This window comes from Bombina bombina, chromosome 8, assembly GCF_027579735.1.
Source record: "Bombina bombina isolate aBomBom1 chromosome 8, aBomBom1.pri, whole genome shotgun sequence".
Classification (NCBI taxonomy): domain Eukaryota; kingdom Metazoa; phylum Chordata; class Amphibia; order Anura; family Bombinatoridae; genus Bombina; species Bombina bombina.
Window position 1 is genome coordinate 81,568,274 of NC_069506.1, and position 23,834 is coordinate 81,592,107.

At 41.4% G+C, this 23,834-nt stretch overlaps 1 protein-coding gene across 1 annotated transcript in view; it reads left to right on the forward strand.

The window, feature by feature from the left end:
* The window catches only part of LOC128638464 (uncharacterized), a 665,546-nt gene that overhangs the window by 346,301 nt on the left and 295,411 nt on the right, over positions 1 to 23,834 (forward strand). The window contains exons 7-9 of the mRNA XM_053690421.1: positions 9,119 to 9,226; positions 22,238 to 22,294; positions 23,308 to 23,435. Coding sequence (XP_053546396.1) covers positions 9,119 to 9,226; positions 22,238 to 22,294; positions 23,308 to 23,435 — 293 coding nt within the window. The remainder of the gene's footprint in view (positions 1 to 9,118; positions 9,227 to 22,237; positions 22,295 to 23,307; positions 23,436 to 23,834) is intronic.

A 23,834-nucleotide genomic window follows, 5' to 3' on the forward strand; every position in this document is an offset into this window, starting at 1 on the left:
ACATTTTTTCTGATATTAAGGGTTAGTCATCCATTGCTAATGAGTGCAATCCTTTGCTAATTTTATGCTTTTACCGGGTAAAATTTGGTTTTTATAACTACTCCGGTTCATTGTTATTCAACTGTCATAGTTTTTCTGTGCTTCTTAAAGGCACAGTACGTTTTACATATTACTTGTAAATTTAGTTGAAAGGTATTTCCAAGCTTGCTAGTCTAATTGCTAGTTTGTTAAACATGTCTGACTCAGAGGAATATCTCTGTGCTATATGTGTAAAAGCCAAGGTGGAGCCCAATAGAAATTTATGTACTAATTGCATTGATGCTACTTTAAATAAAAGTCAATCTGTACATGTTGAACATCATTCACCAGACAACGAGGGGGAAGTTATGCCGACTAACTTGCCTCATGTGTCAGTACCTGCATCTCCCGCTCGGGAGGTGCGTGATATTGTAACGCCAAGTACATCAGGGCGGCCATTACAAATCACTCTACAGGACATGGCTAATGTTATGACTGAAGTTTTGTCTAAATTGCCAGAACTTAGATGTAAGCGGGATCACTCTGGGGTGAGAACAGAGTGCGCTGATAATACTAGAGCCATGTCAGATACTGCGTCACAATTTGCAGAACATGAGGACGGAAAGCTTCATTCTGCAGGTGACGGATCTGATCCAAATAGACTGGATTCAGACATTTCAAATTTTAAGTTTAAACTAGAAAACCTCCGTGTACTGCTAGGGGAGGTATTAGCGGCTCTGAATGATTGTAACACCGTTGCAATCCCAGAGAAATTATGTAGGCTGGATAGATACTATGCGGTACCGGCGTGTACTGACGTCTTTCCTATACCTAAGAGGCTTACAGAGATTATTACCAAGGAGTGGGATAGGCCCGGTGTACCCTTTTCCCCTCCTCCTGTATTTAGAAAAATGTTTCCAATAGACGCCACCACACGGGACTTATGGCAGACGGTCCCTAAGGTGGAGGGAGCAGTTTCTACTCTGGCTAAGCGTACCACTATCCCGGTGGAGGATAGCTGTGCCTTTTCAGATCCAATGGATAAAAAGTTAGAGGGTTACCTTAAGAAAATGTTTGTTCAACAAGGTTTTATATTGCAACCCCTTGCATGTATTGCGCCTGTCACGGCTGCGGCCGCATTTTGGTTCGAGTCTCTGGAAGAGACCCTTGACTCAGCGCCAATAGATGAGATTTCAAACAAGCTTAAAACCCTTAAGCTAGCTAATTCTTTTATTTCGGATGCCGTAGTACATTTAACTAAACTTACGGCTAAGAATTCCGGATTCGCCATTCAGGCACGCAGAGCACTGTGGCTAAAATCCTGGTCAGCTGATGTTACTTCTAAATCTAAATTACTTAACATACCTTTCAAGGGGCAGACCTTATTCGGGCCCGGTTTGAAAGAAATTATCGCTGATATTACAGGAGGTAAAGGCCATGCCCTGCCTCAAGACAGAGCCAAACCTAGGGCTAGGCAGTCTAATTTTCGTGCCTTTCGTAACTTCAAGGCAGGAGCAGCATCAACTTCCTCTGCTCCAAAACAGGAAGGAGCTGTTGCTCGCTACAGACAAGGCTGGAAACCTAACCAGACCTGGAACAAGGGCAAGCAGGCCAGAAAACCTGCTGCTGCCCCTAAGACAGCATGAATTGAGGGCCCCCGATCCGGGAACGGATCTAGTGGGGGGCAGACTTTCTCTCTTCGCCCAGGCTTGGGCAAGAGATGTCCAGGATCCCTGGGCGTTAGAGATCATATCTCAGGGATATCTTCTGGACTTCAAAACCTCTCCCCCAAAAGGGAGATTTCATCTTTCAAGGTTGTCAACAAACCAGATAAAGAAAGAGAGCTGTGTACAAGATCTTTTACTAATGGGAGTGATCCATCCGGTTCCGCGGTCAGAACACGGACAAGGGTTTTACTCAAATCTGTTTGTGGTTCCCAAGAAAGAAGGAACCTTCAGACCAATCTTGGATTTAAAGATCCTAAACAAATTCCTAAGAGTTCCATCGTTCAAAATGGAAACTATTCGGACAATCTTACCCATGATCCAAAAGGGTCAGTACATGACCACAGTGGATTTAAAGGATGCCTACCTTCACATACCGATTCACAAAGATCATTACCGGTATCTAAGGTTTGCCTTCCTAGACAGGCATTACCAGTTTGTAGCTCTTCCATTCGGGTTGGCTACGGCTCCAAGAATCTTCACAAAGGTTCTGGGCTCTCTTCTGGCGGTACTAAGACCGCGAGGAATCTCGGTGGCTCCGTACCTAGACGACATTCTGATACAAGCGTCAAGCTTTCAAACTGCCAAGTCTCATACAGAGTTAGTACTGGCATTTCTAAGGTCGCATGGGTGGAAGGTGAACGAAGAAGAGTTCTCTCTTACCACTCACAAGAGTTCCCTTCTTGGGGACTCTTATAGATTCTGTAGAAATGAAGATTTACCTGACAGAAGACAGGTTAACAAAGCTTCAAAATGCTTGCCGTGTCCTTCATTCCATTCAACACCCGTCAGTGGCTCAATGCATGGAGGTAATCGGCTTAATGGTAGCGGCAATGGACATAGTACCCTTTGCACGCCTGCATCTCAGACCGCTGCAATTGTGCATGTCAGTGGAATGGGGATTACTCAGATTTGTCCCCTACTCTGAATCTGGATCAAGAGACCAGAAATTCTCTTCTATGGTGGCTTTCTCAGCCACATCTGTCCAGGGGGATGCCCTTCAGCAGGCCAGACTGGACAATTGTAACAACAGACGCCAGCCTACTAGGTTGGGACGCTGTCTGGAATTCCCTGAAGGCTCAGGGATCATGGACTCAGGAGGAGAGTCTCCTTCCAATAAACATTCTGGAATTGAGAGCAGTTCTCAATGCCCTTCTGGCTTGGCCTCAGTTAACAACTCGGAGGTTCATCAGGTTTCAGTCGGACAACATCACGACTGTAGCTTACATCAACCATCAAGGAGGGACAAGAAGCTCCCTAGCGATGATGGAAGTATCAAAGATAATTCGCTGGGCAGAGTCTCACTCTTGCCACCTGTCAGCGATCCACATTCCGGGAGTGGAGAACTGGGAGGCGGATTTCCTAAGTCGTCAGACTTTTCATCCGGGGGAGTGGGAACTTCATCCGGAGGTCTTTGCCCAAATACTTCGACGTTGGGGCAGACCAGATATAGATCTCATGGCGTCTCGCCAGAACGCCAAGCTTCCTTGTTACGGGTCCAGGTCCAGGGACCCGGGAGCGGTCCTGGTAGATGCTTTGACAGCACCGTGGACCTTCGGGATGGCTTATGTGTTTCCACCCTTCCCGATGCTTCCTCGATTGATTGCCAGGATCAAACAGGAGAGAGCATCGGTGATTCTAATAGCGCCTGCGTGGCCACGCAGGACCTGGTATGCAGATCTAGTGGACATGTCATCCTGTCCACCTTGGTCTCTGCCTCTGAGACAGGACCTTCTGATTCAGGGTCCTTTCAAACATCAAAATCTAATTTCTCTGAAGCTGACTGCTTGGAGATTGAACGCTTGATTTTATCAAAGCGTGGATTTTCGGAGTCAGTAATTGATACCTTAATACAGGCTAGGAAACCTGTTACCAGAAAGATTTACCATAAAATATGGCGTAAATACTTACATTGGTGCGAATCCAAGAGTTACTCATGGAGTAAGGTTAGGATTCCTAGGATATTGTCTTTTCTACAAGAAGGTTTAGAAAAGGGTTTGTCTGCTAGTTCCTTAAAGGGACAGATCTCAGCTCTGTCCATTCTTTTACACAAACGTCTGTCAGAGGTTCCAGACGTTCAGGCTTTTTGTTAGGCTTTGGCCAGGATTAAGCCTGTGTTTAAAACTGTTGCTCCACCATGGAGCTTAAATTTAGTTCTTAACGTTTTACAGGGTGTTCCGTTTGAACCCCTTCATTCCATTGATATCAAATTGTTATCTTGGAAAGTTCTGTTTTTAATGGTTATTTCCTCGGCTCGAAGAGTCTCTGAGTTATCGGCCTTACATTGTGATTCTCCTTATCTGATTTTTCATTCAGACAAGGTAGTTCTGCGTACTAAACCTGGGTTCTTACCTAAGGTAGTCACTAATAGGAATATCAATCAAGAGATTGTTGTTCCATCATTGTGTCCTAACCCTTCTTCAAAGAAGGAACGACTTCTACACAATCTGGATGTAGTCCGTGCCCTGAAATTTTATTTACAGGCAACTAAAGATTTTCGCCAAACTTCTTCTCTGTTTGTCGTTTATTCTGGACAGAGGAGAGGTCAAAAAGCTTCTGCTACCTCTCTCTCTTTCTGGCTTCGTAGTATAATACGTTTAGCCTATGAGACTGCTGGACAGCAGCCTCCTGAAAGAATTACAGCTCATTCTACTAGAGCTGTGGCTTCCACTTGGGCCTTTAAGAATGAGGCCTCTGTTGAACAGATTTGCAAGGCTGCAACTTGGTCTTCTCTTCATACTTTTTCCAAATTTTACAAATTTGACACTTTTGCTTCTTTGGAGGCTGTTTTTGGGAGAAAGGTTCTTCAGGCAGTGGTTCCTTCCGTATAAAGATCCTGCCTGTCCCTCCCGTCATCCGTGTACTTTAGCTTTGGTATTGGTATCCCATAAGTAATGATGACCCGTGGACTGAATACACTTAACAGGAGAAAACATAATTTATGCTTACCTGATAAATTCCTTTCTCCTGTAGTGTAGTCAGTCCACGGCCCGCCCTGTTTTTTATGGCAGGTCTAAATTTTAAATTATACTCCAGTCACCACTGCACCCTATAGTTTCTCCTTTCTCGTTTGGTTCTCGGTCGAATGACTGGGTGTGACGTAGAGGGGAGGAGCTATATAGCAGCTCTGCTTGGGTGATCCTCTTGCACTTCCTGTTGGGGAGGAGTTAATATCCCATAAGTAATGATGACCCGTGGACTCACTACACTACAGGAGAAAGGAATTTATCAGGTAAGCATAAATTATGTTTTTTTTTAAATGTATAGTTTTGCTTATTTTTAAATAACATTGCTCTGATTTTCAGACTCCTAACCAAGCCCCAAAGTTTTATGAGAATACCATCACCTACCTTTTCCAGCTTACTCCTGTTTGTGTAAAGGGCCTTTTCATATGCAAAAGAAGGGGGTGGGGGGAAGGTCTTATTTCCCACTTGCAGTGGGCTTTCCAGCTACCTTTTCAACAGAACTAAACTGAGAGCTTCTAAGTTTTTAAACAGTTTTATACTGGATTTATATATCAGTATCTGTGCATCTTATTCTTTATAGTAGTGTCTATTACATGCAGTTATATGAAAATGAGTGTATACTGTCCCTTTAAATACATATTTCTATATATAACTGATGGTATTTTGCTACAATAAATATCTATAATTTTTAACAGGATTTCCACCCTTGTTTGCACACTATATTTTATTGTTTTTTGCCTGCCCCTAATTGTCCTCAGCAAAAGAGACAGTTAAGGGAAACATGGTGGCACCCAGAAACTCAGTGGAATTGAGGAAAACAAACATAATATTACAGGAAATGGGGACAAAATAAATACATATTTTTTATCAACTTTTGTAAGTTTTAACATCCTTGTTGGGTTGACTTCCAATTCTTCCCGACTAGTCCTGTATTTGCAAGTCTCATAAACTTCCTCTCACTACCTAAAGCGTAAAGTAGAATGTCCACAGCACCATAAAACGTAATCATTCTTTATTAGGCACATATTAAAAACAATGTGATGTTTCGGGGGAAGACCCCCCTATACATGCATTGTGTTTGATATGTGCCTGATAAAGAATAATTATTTTATGGTGCTGTGGACATTCTACTGTTGGATTACATATGGGACATGAGCAGAGTCTCGAGTCTTCACCTGAACCTCCTACTCAGTAAACTGCTGTATATGTGATTGTGACTACCTAAAGCTTAAAGGGACACTGAACCCAAATTTTTTCTTTCGTGATTCAGATAGAGCATGACATTTTTAGCAACTTTCTAATTTACTTCTGTTTTTCTTTATTCTCTTAGTATCTTTATTTGAAAGGCAAGAATGTAAGTTTAGATGCCGGCCCAGTTTAGGTAAACAACTTGGGTTGTCCTTGCTGATTGTTGGATAAATTCATCCACCAATAAAAAAGTGCTGTCCAAAGTTCTGAATAAAAAAAAAGGCTTAGGTGCCTTCTTTTTCAATTACAGATAGCAAGTGAACGAAGACAAATTGATAATAGGAGTAAATTAGAAAGTTGCTTAAAATTGCATGCTCTATCTGAATCACTAAAGAAAAAAATTTTTTGGTTCAGTGTCACTTTAACATCTCTATAACTGAGCTGCTTACACTTCCCATAGAAAACCCAACACCTAAATATTAGTTACTTTTAGAAATTCCATAATCACTTTGGCTACACAAGTTTGTTGCCATAGAGTTTTATTTTACTCTGTTGTTTCTTTAATTCTTTAAGAATTAATTTATTTTTATTATATTTATTTATTTTAAAGGGACACTGAACCCACATTTTTTCTTTTGTGATTCAGATAGAGCATACAATTTTAAACAACTTTCTAATTTACTCCTATTATCAATTTTTCTTCCTTCTCTTGCTTTCTTTATTTGAAAAAGAAGGCATTTAAGCTATTTTTTTGGTTCAGAACCAAGGAAAGCACTTGTTTATTGGTAGGTAAATTTACCCACCAATCAGCAAGAACAACACAGTGTGTTCACCAAAAATGAGCCGGCATCTAAACTTACATTCTTGCATTTCAAATAAAGATACCAAGAGAATGAAAATAATTTGATAATAGGAGTAAATTAGACAGTTGCTTAAAATTGCATGCTCTATCTGAATCACAATAGAAAAAGGTTGGGTTCAGTGTCCCTTTAAGCTTTCGCCTCAAAAGTATTTTCAGTGTTGGACATTTTTTTAAATTAATTTTAACTTTATTCATGAGAAAAAACATTACATGAAAAGTTTAGTGGAAAATACAGTTTCGAAGAATTGGTACTGGCACAGAAATGCCATGAAATATACATATAATGCTGTAATGAAACAAATATTTTAAACAATTAGCCAGTTTTAGGACAATACTGGAATTTTTAGTTATTTTGTAAAATAGATAAGCGACTCTAGACCTTGAAATCTAGGCTCTAAAGCTCTAAAAAATGGTTAGGTGGGGCCCCATAAAGCCTGTTGATTAGTGAAAATGAGAAGTTTAGAATGATGTTGCAGTGTTGGAGATTTTGTCCTACAAGACATTAGTAAAATGCTTATTTTTAATATAAGGGGTCTAAACAAATACTGAATCTCAAATTGTTTACTGTCCCTATAATATGTGATTTTAGTATGCAAAAAAACAAACAAACTTTTAAAATGAAAAAGGCATGCTGGTAGCTTTGATAGTCTTTTGGTGGTCTTTTGAAAAAGGCCAAAATGATTTTTTTCAGGTGGCTGAAATTGAATATTCAAATAATAATCAAAAAGCAAAAATCCTTAAAATATTGTAAAAAAATTCACAAAAATGTATTTTGCGGAGTTTATATACTAAGCCTTATCTGGAAATTGTACTCTATGCTCTCCTTTTTAATGTGTTCCTAACAATCCATTTTACCTTCAGGAGTGCATTTCATTATTTGCATACCGCTCCTTTACTTTTATTTGTTATTTGAAATAGCTACTTTTACCTGTTGTATCCCCTCCTATACTATAAATATGAGTAAGAAACATTTTATTTGTGGAAAAACTAATCAAAAATAGTGAGGGGTATGAGGAAGAGAGAGATTTTGTACGTGAAATAGCTGCTTGTGCTTATTCAACCCCTCAGCCATAATTAGCATTTCAGTGCCTAACATAAATATCATTAGCAGGTCTGCTTTACTTGCAGGCTCAGCCCATTGTTATGGGCATGTCATATGTGATGTTTTAATGAAAACAAATAGCTATTTCAAATACAAAAATAAACCTGAAGTATCAACTTTGCCACACATTTAATACTGTGCAGTAGGTATAACTTACTCACTTTTATTGATAACTTAAACTGTTAAACAAAGCAATAATTATACAATTAGGCTTAGCTTCAATTGTTAATGGCTCGTTAGTTGCTAAAGATGGCATACACTGTCATGGAAGAAGATCACAGTCATCACACACAGGAGGAACTCCATCTCATCAGGTGACACTTTGTAGAAGATATTCAACCTAGTCCCATCTCAACAGGAACAGTCCAGGTTCAACACTGTGATGATACCAAAAAGGAACACTGAACCACACTTTGGGCTAGATTTATTAAAGCCCTACGGCTGCAAGTTCTCACAAGAACTTGCTCGCCGTCATTTATCAAGCAGCGGTCACCAGACCGCCGCTTCCCTAACCTCTTCGCCACCTCTAAGGTGGCGAAATTCAATCTCCTCGGTCTCGTCAGACCGAGAAGATTGACAGCTCCTGCCCGCGCGTGATTGGCTGTGCGTGGGCAGGGGGCGGGATTGCACGCAAGCACAAAATTGCGCTCGTGTGCAATGGAGAATACCTGCGGGTAATTTTGCCCCACCACAGGCGAGCTGAGGCGTACAGGGGCGCATATATGCGCCCTTGTCCGCCTCAGCTTTAATAAATCTAGCCCTTTTGAGTCTGCATTTCTCTCTGCCTGCATCGTGTCAGAGTGACAGTTGTGGCTTGCCCGCAGAACTAACTTTGTTTACAAGACTGGGAACAGTATATTAAAAAGCACTGACCTTGCTACTTTCCTGCCAATTGTTTAAAAACATTATAATAATTAGTCATAATAAAGTTAGTTTCTATTAGTGCTATATTGTTTTTTGTGCACGGAACAAGAATGTTAAAAAAGCCTAATTTCCAAGGCCTTAGCTGTCCTGCAATTATATGTATTCTCTAAAAGCAAAGATTTAATATGAAGTGTTAATACAGTAACTATTTGATTCATTATTTGTGCATGGCGTTATGAAAAGTTTCCAATCCCTTACACTAGTCATTTGGAACACATTAAGGGGAAACACATTTAAAATAAAATTATATTGATTATATTGAGTTTAAATGTTTTAATGATCAACAACCCTATATAATGATAAATATTTTTTTGCCATTTACTTAAACATTAAGGTTACTGCTGAGGACTGTTCTGAAATAGTTTCTGTTTGCAAAGAGACTGGAGTCATGCTTGCAGTGGGGCATGTCATGCGTTACCATCCTGTGTCACGGAAGATAAAGGTAATACTATAATTATACTATTGTAATGCATGATAACTTGGTGACATAGAACAAGAAAATAACAGCATGTAATATCATTACAAAGACAAATTTGTTGGGAGCTGCAATATTGAGAATACAATAGTAACCCCTTAAGGACCGGGAATTTCAGACAACCCATGGTATTGATCTAGGTCCATTTTGGTATATTTCATGCCTCTGTTTTGCTGCCAAATGTAATCAAATTGATTTTTTTTTTTAACTTTTTTCACAAATGTTGGGTTTCTCACTGAAATTATTTACATATCGTGTATGCAGTCATAACACAAATGGTTGTAAAGGTTTCTCTGAGATCCCCTTTGTTTAGAAATAGCAGACATCCATTGTTTTGCCATTTACTTTTGGTAATTGAGAGGCCACTTCTGAAATTCCCAGCAGTGAAAGGGTTAGCTTGTAAGGTTAAAGGGACACTCAAGTCAAAATTAACTTTAATGAATCAGATGGAACATGCAGTTTTAAACAACTTTTCTTCTATAAAGGTAAGACGAGTTCACGGATTCATCCTTACTTGTGGGATATTATCCTTCCTAACAGGAAGTGGCAAAGAGCACCACAGCAGAGCTGTCTATATAGCTCCTCCCTTAGCTCCACCCCTCAGTCATTCTCTTTGCCTACTCTAAGTACTAGGAAGGGTAAAGTGAAAAAGGTGATAAAATATTAGTTTTTAATTTCTTCAATCAAGAGTTTGTTATTTTAAATGGTACCGGTGTGTACTATTTACTCTCAGGTAGCAGATTGATGAAGACTGCTGCCTGGAGGATGATGATCTTAGCATTTGTAACTAAGATCCATTGCTGTTCCCACAGAGGCTGAGGAGTACAGGAAACTTCAGTGTGAGGAACGGTTTCTTGCTATGCAGCAATGAGGTATGTTCAGTCATATTTTTCTGGAGAGACTGTGATATTTCAGAAAGGCTGACATTATACCCAGGAGGGTAAGGGTAAGCAGTAATCCTAGAGCTAAAAGAAGGGCATTACTTAGCTTGCATATGGGGCCAATTACAAATATGGTTGACACTGAATTGTAAATGTTTGTGAGCAAACGTTTTTTAATTTGGGAGTGCTTTAACGTTTTTGTGGGCAATAACGTTTTGGGCAAACTTTATTGAGGGCACACATGGCTTAACTTTTGGGTCTCAGAACCCACATGGCTAGTTATAACCGCTCTGGTGCGGTTCTTTAAGGCTGAGGAAACATTGAGTGAGATGGGCAGGGCCTATTTTCGCGCCTCAGATGCGCAGTTAGTTCATCAGCAAGCAGCAATCTCTAACATTTCAGGGTCCTGGTGTATGTTTTGGTACAAATCAAAGATTTTACCCCACAATTTCGATCCCTGAGGGCAGGTAGGGCCACAGCAGGGCTGTGGCAAGGTGCTGGGAGTGTTTTTTTCCGGATCTAGGCCTATTTCGATCCGGTTTGCAAATTAAGGGGTTAATTGTTAAAAAAAAATTGTGGTGCAATCTTAACTACCTATATTGTGTCTACATACAAAATTTTGAAAAATTTGGTGCATGTTTAGGCTGTTTTGCAGAACGTGTATGCTTTTCTCTCTTAAAGGCGCAGTACCGTTTTTTAAGATTGTTATTTTTTTCACTAAATAAAGTGTTTTCATGCTTGTTTGTAGTCATTACTAGTCTGTTCAACATGTCTGACATTGAGGAAAGTCAATGTTCAATATGTTTGGAAGCCATTGTGGAACCTCCACTAAAGATGTGTCCCTCATGCACTGAAAGGTCAATAAATTGTAAAGAACATATTTTAGCTATTAAAAGTATGTCGTAGGATGATTCTCAGTCAGAAGAGAATCAGGTTATGCCATCTAATTCTCCCCAAGTGTCACAATCGTTAACACCCGCACAAGCAACGCCAAGTTCTTCTAGTGCGTCTAATTCTTTCACCCTGCAAGATATGACCGCAGTTATGAATACTACCCTCACCGAGGTTTTATCTACGCTGCCTGGGTTGCAGGGGAAGCGCAGTAGGTCTAGGGTGAGAACAAACGCTGAGCCCTCTGACCCTTTATTAGCCATATGCGATGTACCCTCACAATGTTCTGAAGTGAGGGATATGCTGGTTGAGGGAGAGATTTCTGATTCAGGAAATATGTTCCCTCAGACAGATTCAGATATGACGGCTTTTAAATTTAAACTAGAAAACCTCCGCTTATTGCTCAGGGAGGTTTTAGCGACTCTGGATGATTGTGACCCTATTGTAGTTCCAGAGAAATTGTGTAAAATGGACAGATTCCTAGAGGTTCCTGCCTACACTGATGTTTTTCCGGTCCCTAAGAGGATTTCGGAGATTGTTACTAAGGAGTAGGATAGACCAGGTATTCCGTTCGCTCCCCCTCCTACTTTTAAGAAAATGTTTCCCATATCTGATGCCGTACGAGACTCGTGGCAGACAGTCCCTAAGGTGGAGGGAGCTATTTCTACCCTGGCTAAGCGTACAACTATACCTATCGAGGACAGTTGTGCTTTCAAAGATCCTATGGATAAAAAATGAGAGGGTCTTCTGAAGAAAATATTTGTTCACCAAGGTTTTCTTCTACAACCTATAGCGTGCATTGTTCCTGTAACTACTGCAGCGTCCTTTTGGTTTGAGGCTATTCTGGATAGAATTAGGGCTCTCAAGCTAGCTAATTCTTTCATTACAGATGCCGCTTTTCAATTGGCTAAATTAGCGGCGAAGAATTCAGGTTTTGCCATTTTAGCGCGTAGAGCGTTATGGCTTAAATCCTGGTCTGCTGATGTGTCATCAAAAGCTAAGCTTTTAGCCATCCCTTTCAAGGGTAAGAACCTATTCGGGCCTGAACTGAAAGAGATCATTTCAGACATCACTGGAGGAAAAGGCCATGCCCTTCCTCAGGATAAGATGAATAAGATGAGGACCAAACAAAATAATTTTCGTTCCTTTCAGAACTTCAAAAGTGGTCCCTCTCCCCCTGCCACAAAGCAAGAGGGGAATTTTGCTCAGTCCAAGTCAGTCTGGAGGCCTAATCAGACTTGGAACAAGGGTAAACAGGCTAAGAAGCCCGCTGATGCCACCAAGACAGCATGAAGGGGTAGCCCCCGATCCGGGACCGGATCTAGTAGGGGGCAGACTTTCTCTCTTTGCTCAGGCTTGGGCAAGAGATGTTCAGGACTCCTGGGCTTTAGAAATAGTAACCCAGGGGTATCTTCTAGATTTCAAAGATTCTCCCCCAAGGGGGAGATTCCATCTTTCTCAATTGTCTGTAAACCAGACAAAAAGAGAGGCGTTCTTACGCTGTGTAGAAGACCTATATACCATGGGAGTGATCTGCCCAGTTCCGAAAACAGAACAGGGGCAGGGGTTCTACTCAAATCTGTTTGTGGTTCCCAAAAAAGAGGGAACCTTCAGACCAATCTTGCATCTCAAGATCCTAAACAAATTCCTCAGAGTCCCATCCTTCAAGATGGAGACCATTCAGACTATTTTGCCAATGATCCAGGAGGGTCAATAGATCCACAAAGATCATCACCAGTTTCTCAGGTTCGCCTTTCTGGACAAGCATTACCAGTTTGTGGCTCTTCCCTTCGGGTTGGCCACAGCTCCCAGAATTTTCACAAAGGTGCTAGGGTCCCTTCTGGCGGTTCTAAGGCCGCGGGGCATAGCTGTGGCGCCTTATCTGGACGATATCTTAATCCAGGCGTCAACTTTCCAACTAACCAAGTCTCACACGGGCATCGTGGTGGCTTTTCTAAGATCTCACGGGTGGAAGGTGAACATACAAAAGGGTTCACTTATCCCTCTCACAAGAGTTCCTTTCCTGGGAACTCTGATAGATTCAGTGGACATGAAAATTTTTCTGACGGAGGTCAGGAAATCAAAAATTCTATCCATCTGCCGAGCTCTTCATTCCATTCCTCGCCCGTCAGTGGCTCAGTGTATGGAGGTAATCGGCTTAATGGTAGCGGCAATGGACATAGTTCCGTTTGCTCGCTTGCATCTCAGACCACTGCAACTTTGCATGCTCAAACAGTGGAATGGGGATTATGCAGATTTATCTCCTCTGATAAATCTGGACCAAGAGACCAGAGACTCTCTTCTTTGGTGGTTATCACAGGATCATCTGTCCAAGGGAATGTGTTTCCGCAGGCCAGCATGGGTCATAGTGACAGCGGACACCAGCTTATTGGGCTGGGATGCAGTCTGGAATTCCCTGAAAGCACAGGGATTGTGGACTCAGGAGGAGGTTCTCCTCCTGATAAATATTCTAGAACTGAGAGCGATATTCAACGCGCTTCAGGCGTGGCCTCAGCTGGCGTTGGCCAGATTCATAAGATTCCAGTCGGACAATTTCACGACTGTAGCATATATCAATCATCAGGGGGGAACAAAGAGTTCTCTAGCGATGATAGAGGTTACCAAAATAATTTGATGGGCAGAGACTCACTCTTGCCATCTATCAGCAATCTATATCCCAGGAGTGGAGAACTGGGAAGCGAATTTTCTAAGTTGTCAGATTTTTCATCCGGGGGAGTGGGAACTCCATCCGGAAGTGTTTGCACAATTGATTCAGCAATGGGGCACACCAGAATTGGATCTGATGGCGTCTCGTCAGAACGCCAAACTTCTTTGTTACGGGTCCAGGTCAAGGGATCCTCAGGTAGTACTGATAGATGCTCTAGCAGTACCCTGGTCGTTCAACCTGGCTTATGTGTTTCCACCATTTCCTCTCCTTCCTCGTTTGATTGCCAGAAAAAAACAGGAGAGAGCTTTGGTGATTTTGATAGCACCTGCGTGGCCACGCAGGACTTGGTATGCAGACCTGGTGGACATGTCATCTATTCCACCATGGACTCTGCCACTGAGACAAGACCTTCTGACTCAAGGTCCGTTCCAGCATCCAAATCTAGTTTCTCTGCGGCTGACTGCTTGGAGATTGAACGCTTGAGCTTATCCAAGCGGGGTTTCTCGGAGTCGGTCATAGATACCTTGATTCAGGCTCAAAAGCCTGTCACCAGGCGTAAATATCTTTATTGGTGCGAATCCAAAGGCTACTCATGGAGTAAGATCAGGATTCCTAGGATTTTGTCCTTTCTCCAAGAAGGATTGGAGAAGGGGCTATCAGCTAGTTCCTTAAAGAGACAGATATCTGCTTTATCAATTCTACTGCACAAACGTCTGGCAGACATTCCAGACGTTCAGTCGTTCTATCAGGCTTTAGTTAGAATCAAGCCTGTGTTTAGACCTGTTGCTCCGCCATGGAGTTTGAATTTAGTTCTTAAAGTTCTTCAAGGGGTTCCGTTTGAACCTATGCATTCCATAGATATTAAGCTTCTATCTTGGAAAGTTCTGTTTTTAGTTGCTATCTCTTCGTCTCGAAGAGTTTCTGAACTATCTGCATTGCAATGCGACTCGCCTTATCTCGTTTTCCATGCTGATAAGGTGGTTTTGCGTACCAAACCTGGATTCCTTCCTAAGGTTGTGTCTAATAGGAATATCAATCAGAAAATTGTTGTTCCTTCTCTGTGTCCTAATCCTTCTTCTCAGAAGGAGCGTCTGTTGCACAACTTGGATGTGGTTCGTGCTTTGAAGTTTTACTTGCACGCGACCAAAGATTTCCGTCAAACATCTTCTTTGTTTGTTGTCTATTCTGGAAAATGTAGAGGTCAAAAAGCTACGGCTGCCTCTCTTGCCTTTTGGCTTAAAAGCATCATCCGTTTGGCATACGAGACTGCTGGACAGCAGCCTCCTGATAGAATTACAGCTCACTCTACTAGAGCGGTGGCTTCCACATGGGCTTTTAAAAATGATGCTTCTGTTGAACAGATTTGTAAGGCTGCGACTTGGTCTTCGCTTCATACCTTTTCAAAATTTTACAAATTTGATACCTTTGCTTCTTCGGAGGCTATTTTTGGGAGAAAAGTTCTTCAAGCAGGGGTGCCTTCTGTTTAACCATCTGTCTTGTCCCTCCCGTTCATCCGTGTCCTGTAGCTTTGGTATTGTTTCCCACAAGTAAGGATGAATCCGTGGACTTGTCTTACCTTTATAGAAGAAAAGTAAATTTATGCTTACCTGATAAATTAATTTCTTCTATGGTAAGACGAGTCCACGGCCCGCTCTGTCACTTTAAGACAGATTATATTTTTTTTATTTAAACTCAGTCACCGCTGCACCTTGTAGTTTCTCCTTTTCTTCTGTTAAGTGTGATCAGTCCACGGGTCATCATTACTTGTGGGATATTAACTGCTCCCCTACAGGAAGTGCAAGAGGATTCACCCAGCAGAGTTGCTATATAGCTCCTCCCCTCTACGTCACCTCCAGTCATTCTCTTGCACCCAACGACTAGATAGGATGTGTGAGAGGACTATGGTGATATATTTAGTTTTTATATCTTCAATCAAAAGTTTGTTATTTTATAATAGCACTGGAGTGTGTTATTCCTTCTCTGGTAGAATTTGAAGAAGAATCTACCTGAGTTTTTCTATGATTTTAGCCGGAGTAGTTAAGATCATATTGCTGTTTCTCGGCCATCTGAGGAGTGAGGTAAACTTCAGATCAGGGGACAGCAGGCAGATTAATCTGCAAAGAGGTATGTAGCAGTTTATTATTTTCTGACATGGAATTGATGAGAAAATCCTGCCATACCGTTATAATGTAAACTCAGCCTTGAATGCAGTAGATGTAGCTGATATCAGGCTGTCATGTATGTATATTTTACACTTCAGTATTCTGGGAAATGGTACTTCTCTGGCTTTTAAACTGTATACATAGACTTAACCTATTTTGCAGGGACTTGCAATAGGTTTTAAATGACAATTAATTATTGAGGTAAAACGTTTTTTTGCTGGCATGTAAAAACGTTTTTTTCTCTGAGGTACTGGGTGAAAAAATGTTTTGGGCACTTTTTTTCCACTTGGCAATAGTTTTGATTTAAATTAGAGCAGTTCACTGATCCCTCTCACTGTTATGTGTGTGGGGGAGGGGCCATTTTGGTGCTTTCACTATGCATCAGAAAAACTCAGTCAGAGGTTCATTTTCTTCCTGCATGATCCGGTTCATCTCTACAGAGTTCAGGGATCTCAAGAGTCTTTTTTGAGGGAAGTAATCATTCACAGCAGAGCTGTGCTGATTGTATTGTCTGTGATATAAAAAACGTTTATTTGTGTATTTTTTTTCTGCTGCCTGGGTTAGTTATCATTTGCTGAGGGGAACAATCCTTTGCTAAAACTGTATATTCTGACAAAGATTGATGCTATAACTTAATTATTTTATCTGTTATAATATTTTTCTGTGCTTCTTAAAGGCACAGTTCGTTTTCATATTATTTGTAAATTACTTTGAAAAGTATTTCCAAGTTGCTGTTTATTTGCTAGTGTGTTAAACATGTCTGATTCAGAGGAAGATATCTGTGCTATATGTGTTAATGCCAAAGTGGAGCCCAATAGAAATTTATGTACTAAATGTATTGATGCTACTTTAAAAAATAGTCAATCTGTACAAATTGAACATATTTCACCAAACAACGAGGGGAGAGTTATGCCGACTAACTCGCCTCACGTGTCAGTACCTGCATCTCCCGCTCAGGAGGTGCGTGATATTGTAGCGCCGAGTGCATCTGGGCGGCCATTACAAATCACATTACAAGATATGGCTACTGTTATGACTGAAGTTTTGGCTAAACTACCAGAACTAAGAGGTAAACGTGATCACTCTGGGATGAGAACAGAGTGCGCTGATAATGCAAGGGCCATGTCTGATACTGCGTCACAGTTTGCAGAACATGAAGACGGAGAGCTTCATTCTGTGGGTGACGGTTCTGATCCAAATAAACTGGACTCAGACATTTCAAATTTTAAATTTAAGCTTGAGAACCTCCGTGTGTTACTAGGGGAGGTATTAGCGGCTCTGAATGATTGTAACACAGTTGCAATCCCAGAAAAAATGTGTAGGTTGGATAAATATTTTGCGGTACCGACGAGTACTGACGTTTTTCCTATACCTAAGAGACTTACTGACATTGTTACTAAGGAGTGGGATAGACCCGGTGTGCCTTTCTCACCCCCTCCTATATTCAGAAAAATGTTTCCAATAGACGCCGCCACACGGGACTTATGGCAAATGGTCCCTAAGGTGGAGGGAGCAGTTTCTACTTTAGCTAAGCGTACCACTATCCCAGTGGAGGATAGCTGTGCTTTTTCAGATCCAATGGATAAAAAATTAGAGGGTTACCTTAAGAAAATGTTTGTTCAACAAGGGTTTATATTGCAACCTCTTGCATGTATTGCGCCTGTCACGGCTGCAGCAGCATTTTGGTTTGAGTCTCTGGAAGAGACACTTCAATCATCCACACTAGATGACATCACACACAAACTTAAATTCCTTAAGTTAGCTAATTCATTTATTTCAGATGCCGTAGTACATTTAACTAAACTTGCGGCTAAAAATTCAGGATTCGCCATTCAGGCACGCAGAGCTCTGTGGCTAAAATCCTGGTCAGCTGATGTTACGTCTAAATCTAAATTGCTTAATATTCCTTTCAAAGGGCAGACCTTATTCGGGCCCGGCTTGAAAGAGATTATTGATGACATTACAGGAGGTAAAGGTCATGCCCTGCCTCAGGACAAGGCCAAAGCCAAGGCTAGACAGTCCAATTTTCGTTCCTTTCGTAATTTCAAAGCAGGAGCAGCATCAACTTCCTCTGCACCAAAACAGGAAGGAGCTGTTGCTCGCTACAGACAAGGCTGGAAACCTAACCAGTCCTGGAACAGGGGCAAACAGGCCAGAAAACCTGCTGCTGCCCCTAAGACAGCATGAATTGAGGGCCCCCGATCCGGGACCGGATCTAGTGGGGGGCAGACTTTCCCTCTTCGCCCAGGCTTGGGCAAGAGATGTTCAGGATCCCTGGGCGTTAGAGATCATATCTCAGGGATACCTTCTGGACTTCAAATCCTCTCCCCCAAGAGGGAGATTTCATCTGTCAAGGTTGTCAACAAACCTAACAAAGAAGGAAGCGTTTCTACGCTGCGTACAAGATCTTTTATTAATGGGAGTGATCCATCCAGTTCCGCGGTTGGAACAAGGACAAGGGTTTTACTCAAATCTGTTTGTAGTTCCCAAAAAAGAGGGAACCTTCAGGCCAATCTTGGATTTAAAGATCCTAAACAAATTCCTAAGAGTTCCATCGTTCAAGATGGAAACTATTCGAACAATTTTGCCCATGATCCAAGAGGGTCAGTACTTGACCACAGTGGATTTAAAGGATGCTTACCTTCACATACCGATTCACAGAAGTCATTACCGGTATCTAAGGTTTGCCTTTTTAGACAGGCATTACCAGTTTGTAGCTCTTCCATTCGGACTGGCTACGGCTCCAAGAATCTTCACAAAGGTTCTGGGCACTCTTCTGGCGGTACTAAGACCGCGAGGAATTTCAGTAGCTCCGTACTTAGACGACATACTGATACAAGCTTCAAGCTTTCAAACTGCCAAATCTCATACAGAGATAGTACTGGCATTTCTAAGGTCGCATGGATGGAAAGTGAACGAAGAGAAAAGTTCTCTCTTTCCACTCACAAGAGTTCCCTTCCTGGGGACTCTGATAGATTCTGTAGAAATGAAGATTTACCTGACAGAGGACAGGTTAACAAAACTTCAAAGTGCATGCCGTGTCCTTCATTCCATTCAAGAGACCAGAAATTCTCTTCTATGGTGGCTTTATCGGCCACATCTGTCCAGGGGAATGCCATTCAGCAGGCCAGACTGGTCAATTGTAACAACAGACGCCAGCCTACTAGGTTGGGGCGCTGTCTGGAATTCTCTGAAGGCTCAGGGACTATGGAATCAGGAGGAGAGTCTTCTTCCAATAAACATTCTGGAATTGAGAGCAGTCCTCAATGCTCTTCTGGCTTGGCCCCAGTTAGCAACTCGGGGGTTCATCAGGTTCCAGTCGGACAACATCACGACTGTAGCTTATATCAACCATCAGGGAGGGACAAGAAGCTCCCTAGCAATGATGGAAGTATCGAAGATAATTCGCTGGGCAGAGTCTCACTCTTGCCACCTGTCTGCAATCCACATCCCGGGAGTGGAGAACTGGGAGGCGGATTTCTTAAGTCGTCAGACTTTTCATCCGGGGGAGTGGGAACTTCATCCAGAGGTCTTTGCCCAAATACTTCGACGTTGGGGCAAACCAGAGATAGATCTCATGGCGTCTCGACAGAACGCCAAGCTTCCGCGCTACGGGTCCAGATCCAGGGATCCGGGAGCGGTCCTGATAGATGCCTTGACAGCACCATGGACCTTCAGGATGGCTCATGTGTTTCCACCTTTCCCGATGCTTCCTCGATTGATTGCCAGAATCAAACAGGAGAAAGCATCAGTGATTCTAATAGCGCCTGCATGGCCACGCAGGACTTGGTATACAGATCTGGTGGACATGTCATTCTGTCCACCTTGGTCGTTACCTCTGAAACAGGACCTTCTGATTCAGGGTCCTTTCAAACATCAAAATCTAACTTCTCTGAAGCTGACTGCTTGGAAATTGAACGCTTGATCTTATCAAAGCGTGGTTTTTCTGAGTCAGTTATTGATACCTTAATACAGGCTAGGAAGCCTGTTACCAGAAAGATTTACCATAAAATATGGCGTAAATACCTATATTGGTGCGAATCCAAAGGTTACTCTTGGAGTAAGGTTAGGATTCCTAGGATATTGTCTTTTCTACAAGAAGGTTTAGAAAAGGGGTTATCCGCTAGTTCCTTAAAGGGACAGATCTCAGCTCTGTCCATTCTGTTACACAAGCGTCTGTCAGAAGTTCCAGACGTTCAGGCTTTTTGTCAGGCTTTGGCCAGGATTAAACCTGTGTTTAAAGCTGTGGCTCCACCATGGAGTTTAAACCTTGTTCTTAACGTTTTACAGGGTGTTCCGTTTGAACCCCTTCATTCCGTTGATATAAAGTTGTTATCTTGGAAAGTTCTATTTTTAATGGCTATTTCCTCGGCTCGAAGAGTCTCTGAGTTATCAGCCTTACATTGTGATTCTCCTTATTTGATTTTTCACTCGGATAAGGTAGTTCTGCGTACTAAGCCTGGGTTCTTACCTAAGGTAGTCACTAACAGGAATATCAATCAGGAGATTGTTGTTCCATCCTTGTGCCCAAATCCTTCTTCGAGGAAGGAACGTCTTTTGCACAATCTGGATGTAGTTCGTGCCCTTAAATTTTATTTACAGGCAACTAAAGATTTTCGACAAACGTCTTCCCTGTTTGTCGTTTACTCTAGTCAGAGGAGAGGTCAAAAAGCTTCTGCTACCTCTCTCTCTTTTTGGCTTCGTAGCATAATTCGTTTAGCTTATGAGACTGCTGGACAGCAGCCTCCTGAAAGAATTACAGCTCATTCCACTAGAGCTGTGGCTTCCACTTGGGCCTTTAAGAATGAGGCCTCTGTTGAACAGATTTGCAAGGCTGCAACTTGGTCTTCGCTTCATACTTTTTCCAAATTTTACAAATTTGACACTTTTGCTTCCTCGGAGGCTATTTTTGGGAGAAAGGTTCTTCAGGCAGTGGTTCCTTCTGTATAAAGAGCCTGCCTATCCCTCCCGTCATCCGTGTACTTTTGCTTTGGTATTGGTATCCCACAAGTAATGATGACCCGTGGACTGATCACACTTAACAGAAGAAAACATAATTTATGCTTACCTGATAAATTCCTTTCTTCTGTAGTGTGATCAGTCCACGGCCCGCCCTGTTTTTTAAGGCAGGTAAATATTTTTTAAATTATACTCCAGTCACCACTACACCCTTGGCTTCTCCTTTCTCGTTGGTCCTTGGTCGAATGACTGGAGGTGACGTAGAGGGGAGGAGCTATATAGCAACTCTGCTGGGTGAATCCTCTTGCACTTCCTGTAGGGGAGCAGTTAATATCCCACAAGTAATGATGACCCGTGGACTGATCACACTACAGAAGAAAGGAATTTATCAGGTAAGCATAAATTATGTTTTTCTTCCTGTACCTTCAGTCGAATGACTGGGGGGTGGAGCTAAGGGAGGAGCTATATAGACTGTTCTGCTGTGGTGCTCTTTGCCACTTCCTGTTAGGAAGGATAATATCCCACAAGTAAGGATGAATCCTTGGACTCGTCTTACCATAGAAGAAATTAATTTATCAGGTAAGCATAAATTTACTTTTCAATTTACTTCCATTAAAAAAGTATGCATTTGTGATTGACTGATGGCTGTCACATGGTACAGGGGGAGTGAAAATAGACATAACTTTTAAAATTGTCTGAAAAAAAAATCTACTATTCATTTGTAGTTCAGACTACTTGCTTTGCATTGTCTTGTTATCATGCATTTGTTGATTATGCAAATCTACTGTGTTGACTGTAGTGTAGAGGTTACCCAACCACTTGATACCTCCCACTCCCTGATCTTTACCTGATCTCTACTAAAAAGCTCTCTTCCCTCCCTCACCCCCCACTAGGTACTAGCAGAGAGTCTGCCAATCTGAAGTTTAAGGACATTTTTTTTAAATTATTTAATTTTTTAATTTTTCTGCAGTGTAGGATTCCCCCCTTACCCTCCCACCTCCCTTATCCCTCCCAAACAGCTCTCTAACCCTCCCCCTCTAACTAGTATCTGGCAGTTGTCTGCAGGTACCCAGTTGTACCTTTTTTATGTATAATTCTGTAGTGTAGCGCCCCCCCCCCCCACTCCAAGCGATCATTGTGTAGGGCCCCCCTCTTATAACATATCTTCTGTAGGTAGTGGATCCCTCCCTTCCTCACGCTGTTGAAGTCCTTTTTTGCAGTTTAGTGGTCCTGCCCCCTCCAGCGATAGGCCGCCCACCCACCTCTCTCCTCTTGACCCTCCCACACTTGCTGCAGAAGAGACCAGGACTGCTGATTGTTCATCGGTTAATCCTGGAGGACAATATAGAAACTCTTTTAAGATAACGTATTTAAGTTTTCTAAACTCACATTAATAGCTTGATCCACTGTCTTATAGGAGCTGATAGACTCTGGTCTTGTTGGTGATGTTGTGCACATTCAACATATGGAGCCTGTAAGTATTTAATGTATGTCTTCCAAATTACCAATATTTAAAGGTGCAGTAACGTCAAAGTTACATTTTCATAAATGAGATAGAACATGCAATTTTAAAGGGACACTACTGGAAAATTGCTATTGTTTAAAAAGATAGATAATTCATTTTTATTATCCATTTTCCAGTTTTGCATAACCAACACAGTTATATTAATACACTTTTTACCTCTGTGATTACCTGTGTCTAAGGCTCTGCAGACTGCCCCTTTAATTTCAGTGCTTTTTACAAATGTGCATTTTAGATAATTAGTGCTGGTTCTTGCATAACTTCACAGGAGTGAGCACGTTTATCTATATAGCACACGTGAAGTAACAGTGTCTAGCTGTGAAAAGCTATTAAAATGAACTGAGATAAGAGGTGGCCTGCAGGGACTTAGAAACAGGCAGAGGTTTAGAGTTTATAAAGTATATTAATATAACAATGTTGGTTATGCAAAGCTGGGGAATGGGTAGTAAAGTGATTATCTATCTTCTTAAACAATACAAAAACGTCAAATATACTGTTCCTTTAATAACTTTCTATTTTACTTTCATTTCCAGATTTGCTTTGTTCTCTTGGTATTCTGTGTTGAAAAGCATACCTAGACAGGCTCAAGAACAGAAATTTACTACTGTGAGCAAGCTGGCGATGGGTGCGTTCACATGTATACCTCTTGTAATTTGCTCACCAGATGTGTTTAACTAGCTCCTAGTAGTGCATTGCTGCTCATCAACAACGGATACCCAGAGAAAGAAGCAAATTTTGTAATAGAAGTAATTTGGAAAATTAATTAAAATTGCATGTCATTATTATTAGTTTAATAATGACGGTGCTATCCCTTTAAGAAATGTCTCTAATGTACAATACAAATGTGAGAGATTTCACTGTACGAACATTCTATACCATGAATTTTCTGCATCAATGTGCTTTTATTCTTTGTCCTATGGTACCGATAAACATTATATATGTTTTTCTTGTTTCTTTGTATATAGGTTGGATATTGGCATTTTGCACACTCTTTTGTTAGAGGCAACTGGAGGAATGAAAAAGAAAGCACATTTTCTTTGCTAGCAAAATCTTGTCATGATATTGATCTCATATGCTACTGGATGGGAAGAAGGTAAACTACATAATATAAGAATCCAAATATTTAAAAGGATGTCATTCTACATAAAATGTTTATGTATAATTAAGCAACTGTGCAATGCACTTTCATTCGTTATTTTGCCCTGCTTTTCCTGACATTAACCTTTGAAAACTGTAGAGTTTCCACTCCCCCAGAGTGCAGAACCATGGCTTTCCTACATGGTGCACATTGATTGGTTGATGTGTGCAAGAGCTCATTTGTATTGGAAGTAAGATAAAAAAAAAAATTAGAGGCTTTAAGAGATGTGTTCAATGACTGCAAAGCAATACATATTTTTCAAACAAAATTACAGATTTTAAATATTTATTTTGTATGTAGATGCAGTAAATAATTTCTAATATATAAATGAAAACTTTGGCATTTGAATCCACA